A 6,501-nucleotide genomic window follows, 5' to 3' on the forward strand; every position below is an offset into this window, starting at 1 on the left:
TTGTTTTGCATGCATACTATTCATTCACTACCACCTTGAAGGGAAAGTTGAGATATTGATTGAAGAAAGAAGAGATGATTGCAGAGAATCTGCTTGGTGCCGAGGCCAAGGCCATTATTAGCCATGCATAAGCCATGTCAATGAGATTGAAAAACTGAGAAGAAAAAAAATCATGGAGAGAATCTCATCCAAGTAAAAGTGAAGACTAAAGGATTCTTCTTAGTGCATGTAAAAGAAAACCATGGGGAATAGGGAGATTATATCATGGGCTAATGTAACAAGTGAAGAATTTGTCTTTAACCCAAGAAATAAGAAGGGAAAAACAAAGGAGTTGGCACATCAATAAAGTGATGAGACAAGTGAGAAAAACAACAAAGTGAGGAAAAAAATTTCAAAATGAGAGAGAAAAATAAGAAAAAGAGAGAAGGGGCCCAAAGAAGTAATACCCCATAGTCGGCCTCGGTCTAAGGGCCGACTAAGGAAGCACAGAAGGAAGCATTACGAGGGAGCTAGGGCTTCAAAATGGTTGGGCCAAACAGTGAATGCCAGTTAAAGAAGGATACCACATCACGAACTAAGATAAGAAGCGACAACAAGTTGTGAAAAGCGATAGGAGGGAAGTAACAGATAACAAGCTACAACTGGAGAAAAAAAAGGAATGTCTGGAAGTCAGGATTTAACTAGACAATATTACAGGACGACTCTTGGTCTAGGGGAAATCCAAGATCAGTTGAGCAATAACCAGTTGTCAGGGCCTATCCAAGAGGTGGGTTTGGTACGATTTGGTGCATAACTTCGTCATAAGATGGAGAAGTGTGCTGAAAAATTAGTTGGACCTCAAAAGAGTTTGCCTTGATAGGCCCAACAACCCCTAGCAAGTTTGAATTAAGTTTCGCAACGAGCTAACATGGAGTTTGAAAGGGAGATTATACTCCCAAGATAAATTCTGAGAATAGTAATCCGCGATAAAAGGTCCAAGAGGCAACAAACCCTAACTTGGAGTGGGGGCTAATGTTGTAGGTGGATTCTGGAATTAGGGATAGAATGGTCAACAAACAGGAAATGAAGAGAAAGAATAAGAATGAAAGAGAAATGGGCCAGGTCAGCCTCAGCTTCCATCAGAAATGCCCCAAGGTTGTTTGGCCCAACATAAGTTTGGCCAAAAAGGGATGAAACCCTAAAAGTGCCAGGTAAGAATGTCGGGTTGGTCGGCCTCGACCCAAAAAAGGAATTCCTGAACAAGCAGCTCAGTAAAAAACCCTAATATGATAAGGAATAGAAGGAGAGTCAAAACTTATAAATAAAACAGAGAAGAACATAAATGGGGGTAAGTTCTAAAAACTAGTATCAAGTTTTTTCTTCTCCTTCCAACCTTCTGACTTAAGCATCAGAGTGATTGTGGCTTATAACACACCGGTGTCCAGGTTTTTCTTTATTTGTAGGCAACTCTCTTCTCCTAAATAAAAAATTTATCGTTGTTGCCTCGTAGAGATCAAGTATGCTCACTTGTTAAAAAATTGGCATCAACAACAATGATGGTAAATTTGTTTGATAGGGGAAGAGAGTGACCTGCAAAATAGAAAAACTTGACATCGTTGTGGTGCTAACCAAACAAGCTCCAATGCTTAAATCATATAGCCAATAAGAGCAAGTTAAGAGGTTTTGATTGGAGAACGGACTTACTTTCCCTAACCTTATAACGATGTATTTATAGGAGTGGTTGATGTATTTATAGAAGTGGTTGACCTAAGTTTTCTCAATAAGGTTACAGAGTAGTTTTTAGATATTTCTTCATCTTACAGAGTCGAAAGGCATGCCCCGTTTCGTTTTTTGCCAAGGTCGGCTTTGGCCAAGGTTAAGCACTGTTCCCTGTGCCCATTTTGGTCCTAGGGTGATGATTTGATCAGGGAAAACACAAGACATGTCCCATTGGTTATTTTCTAGGCTCAACCTCGACCTTAGCTGAGGCCAAATAGGGTTTAACTTGAGCTAATCCTCTTCCCTAGGCCCAAAATGGGAAGTGTTATTTTTTAGCCCGGACCTTTTTATCTTCTTGGCTTTATCGCTTTTGTCTCTTGATTATATTCTTTGGTCCAAAATCATCTATAACAAATATAATATTTTTTATTTTTAGTTTTATTTTTAAAATTAAGCTTATAAACATCTCTCTCACCACTAAATTTATTGTTTTATTATCTACTTTTTTGTTCCTAGCAGTTTTTTCAACAACTAAGCTAAGTTTTGAAAACTTAAAAAATTTGACCTCTTAGGTAACCATTTTGTTTTCGACTTTTGTTTTTGAAAATTAAGCCTACGAACACTACTTCTACCTCCAAATTTCTTCATTTTTATCTACTTTTCACCAATAGTTTAAAAAACCAAGCCAAATTTTGAGATCTAAAAAAAGTAGCTTTCAAAAAGTTGTTTTTGTTTTTGGAATTTGGCTAAGAATTCAAACATAATACTTAAGAAAGATGCAAATCGTAGTAAGAAATGTGGATGAAATAGGCTTAATTTTCAAAAACAAAAACAAAAAACCAAATGATTACAAAACGGGGCCTTAGTTTTTGTTTTTAATCGGCTAAAAATTTTACTTTTTTTCTTAAGAAAAATGAAAGCCAAAGTAACAAATTGAGAGAATATAGAATTAATTTTAAAACCAAAAAACCAAATGATTACCAAATGAGACCATACTTTTTTAGGCCTCATTTAGTAATCATTTGGACCCTGTTTTGTAACCATTTGATTTTTGATTTTGAAAATTAAGTCTATTTCATTCACATTTCTTATAATAATTTGCATCTTTCTTATGTACAATGGTTGAATTCCAACTAAATTGTAAATTCCAAAAACAACTTTTTGAAAGCTACTTTTTTAGTTCCCAAAATTTGGTTTGATTTTTTAAACCATTGGCAAAGAGTAGATAACAAAGAAAGAAATTTGGAGGAGAAGTAGTGTCCATAGACTTAATTTTCAAAAACAAAAACTAAGAACAAAATAATTACCAAATGGAGTCTTGGTTTTTGTTCTTTGTTTTTTAAAATTAAACATATAGATACTACTTCTATCTTTGTATTTCTTACTTTGTTGTCTACTTTTACCAATGGTTTTAACCAAATCAAATTTCGAAAACTAAAAAAAATAATTCTTAAAAATTTGTTTTTGTTTTTGAACTTTAACTAAGAATTCAACCATTGTACTTCAAAAAATGCAAATCATTTTACAAAATGAGGAGGAAATAAACTTAATTTTTAAAACTAAAAACAAAAGGCGAAATAATTACCAAACGGGTATTTAATTTTCCACTTTTTTGAAAAAATTGATAAAAAGTAGATAAAAATTAGCATATTCTTTCAAATCTAAGTCAGGTTGACAAATTTCATTTTTGTGCTAACATATTTTTTATTCGCTTATATATTAGCTTCATTTGTTTCTCCTTAAAAAAAACAAAAACAAAAACATAGTAGAAAAGTCACTTCTCACGACTTGGATAGTTTAAATATTTTTCAAGTTAAAAGACAAAATGGTCTACAAAGTAAAAGTGGGAATGATATGAGAAGTTGAAACCTCGCATTAAGGTTGAACTAAAACTCATATTGACAAAATCACCAAAAGTAAATATGGAGATTATTTTGAGAATATCACTATTCATGTCAGTAAGTCCAGTGGAAAAAAAAAACATTTTTCAATTACATTATAAAAGTCCAAAATAGATTTTTTTTTTTAAAATACTATTTTCGTTCATCTATTTTGACTTGTTCATTTTGGTCCTTCCACTTTTAAAATATTCATTTTAGTTCCTTTTTATTCAATTTGGTTTAAATCATATTTTGGTCTCTTAACTTTAAATCTTGTTTTATTTTAGTCTTTAAACTTTCAAAAACGTCCATTTTAGTTCTTGAACTTTTAAACAGTATTTATTTTGATTTCTGTTATTAAGATTTTATTATTTCTTTAGAAATAAAATTGCATCTAGCATGATGAAGGTGAAGTAAAATGTGAACAACCAACGTGACAAAATAGTGAACGGCCAAAATCTGAAATCCAAAAGGACTTTTGATCTCCCATAGAAAATTGTTTTACCACCTAATTCAAAATTGAAACCCTAGATTTCCTAGAATTGACTAACTTATTTGACAACTTAGTCATAAAAAAAAATACAAAGTCATCTTACCATTCTATTTAAGAATTAACAAAATCTTAAGAGTAAGAACCAAAGAAAAGTTTAGAGACTATAATGGACGTTTCTTAGAGTTTAGAGACCAAAATAAAATAAGATCCAAAATATGGTTTTTTTACACCCTTAAATTCTAAGGGATTAAAATAATCAATTTTTTAAGATTCAAGTATCAAAATAAACCAAAATTGAAAATACAAAATTAAACCGAATATTTGAATAAAAGTTTTTTTATTTTTTTATGTAAAGTACGAAAACTCTATTTTGCAAGTTCCAAAAGCACAAACTCTTACATCATATAATATGTTGCACCGCCACAACTTGACAGTGGTCAGTGAGGATCACAGAAAGTAACTCAATGAAGACAAATACCTAATTTATGGAGATTCCATTGTATATGTATATATATAGTGCTTAACAAAGTCACCTCGAAGGCTAACTAAACATAATTCAAAGGGTCAAATCTTTGTTTTGAAATTTGAATCTCCTTTATAAAGAAGACATTAACTGAAGAGGGTATCATCCAAAGATAAAGCATTTGATCCAACAATGTGCACTAAAAACTTTGAATACGTAATTCTATATCATTTGGTACAAAAAACCCCAGTTGAATTTTTCAACTTCCGTGGGAACCATTTTCACTTTCAACTAAACTACTTTGAACAGACAAACACAGCATTTGTATAATAAGAGATGAAAGATGAGGATGATGTTCTTTCTTAACAAACACTACTGACCTTTAATGGCGGATTCAGAGACTTTCTCCTTGCAATTTCGTTCAATTTGATCATGAAACAGCATGCGGTTGTTAGCACCACCGCCAGAAACCGACCTCCGAACAACCCAGCAAGAACAATCAGAACCAGAATTGCGTAACTCAAACTCCCTTCTCTTTCGATTCCATGAACTTCACACGACTCTGCAGCTTCCATTGCCAGCCGTTGCTGTTCATCTTCGCAGAAAATGCTTCTGATTTCTCGATCTTGGTCTTGTTCTTTTTCTAGGGTTTCATTCTCTTGTTCTTCAATGGAATCCTTGTCCAATCTGTCACTTCTGAACTCCAATTCCTCTGGGTTGTTCTTCTTCTCGATCGCTTGATTACTTGATTTCCTACGCACGAGTTTCTCAAACATCCTCCGGTTTTGTTTCCTTCGAATTCCACGTTGATTTTCACACACTTGAAGATCCCCTCCATCTTTGTTTTCCTTCTCATCTCCAAGAAAATCGAGACGGCGCTTTTCATCTTCAACTCCCTTAGGCGTTACACCGGCGTCGAACTCCGGTTCCACGAGTTGGATTTCTTCGATTGAAGAACTTAACTGCGATTCGTTCAGAAAAGCATCGAGCGGAACTTCCGTAACAGGTTCTCCTTCGCAATTTCTCGAGTCTTGAGTCACTAGATCATCCTTTCCAATCCAGAGATGCTTCGATACCTTTTGGATCAAGAATCTCAGAGCCACCTTGCCATGAGTGCACGGTTTCAAGAAGCGAACCGCACGTTCACCGACAAATTCCAGAAGAAAAAGTAGAAAAGCATATAGAGTAATTCCAACCACAAGCTTCTTGGCACTTAACGCCAAAACCGCAACCACAAAAATCTTCAACACGAACAAACATACGCCGTTCCCGCCCGCCCCATCGCCACCGACAACGCACATCTCAGTCCGATCCTGGATCAATTCGCAACCACGATCGCGACATTCTCGAGCTTCATCCAAGACCTTCAAGTCCTCAATTTCTAGGTTACCGCGCAAGACGCAACTGCCTAAAGAACCACTAGAATTGATTTCGGAAGGATGCGATTGAGGAGTAGAAGAAGACAGTTGAGCGATTGAGTCGTGAAATTCATTCTTGGATAACTTCTTCTTCAACTTCCTTCTCGCCGAATGCTTCCTCAGTCGATCGCGGTGCTTGACGAATAGATCAACAACAGAGGTTGGAAATCCAGTCTCGACAACAAGCGAACCGCCGCGCTTCGGCGACTGAAGGTCAGCGACGATTTGGGAGATTCGAGAAGCCCTTGTGGTCTTCCATGGAAGAAGAGGCATGATTCTGGAACAAGAACCGGAAAAATGCAATTCCGGCGGAGGGAATTGCAATTAGACGGCGAATCGGCGAGAAATGGAGATGGAAATTCCAAAACAGGAGAGCAAGAAACGGCAAGAAGAACAGAGACTGTTATTGTTGATGGAGAAGGGTTAAAGAAATTGTCTTTTTCGAATTATTATTGACGACAAGGGAAATTTGGATTTTTCTTCCAAATGGAGAATCATTGGTATCCAAATCTCAGATTTTGGCACTTTGGGGTCCTTTTATATTTGAAC

At 35.3% G+C, this 6,501-nt stretch overlaps 1 protein-coding gene across 1 annotated transcript; it reads right to left on the reverse strand.

Annotated features, from left to right (window-relative positions):
• Positions 1–4,714: 4,714 nt before the first annotated feature.
• LOC120082488 (uncharacterized) lies at positions 4,715–6,501 on the reverse strand. Its single transcript, XM_039037678.2, has one exon. The coding sequence runs from the start codon at positions 6,223–6,225 to the stop codon at positions 4,897–4,899; it is 1,329 nt and encodes a 442-aa protein (XP_038893606.1). The 5' UTR covers positions 6,226–6,501; the 3' UTR covers positions 4,715–4,896.

Source organism: Benincasa hispida, chromosome 8, assembly GCF_027475165.1.
Source record: "Benincasa hispida cultivar pf3 chromosome 8, pf3_genome.v1.1, whole genome shotgun sequence".
Taxonomy (NCBI): Eukaryota; Viridiplantae; Streptophyta; class Magnoliopsida; order Cucurbitales; family Cucurbitaceae; genus Benincasa; species Benincasa hispida.

Coding starts and splice junctions, on each gene's coding strand:
- LOC120082488 (XM_039037678.2), bottom strand. CDS start 6,225: ATGCCTCTTCTTCCATGGAAGACCACAAGGGCTTCTCGAATCTCCCAA.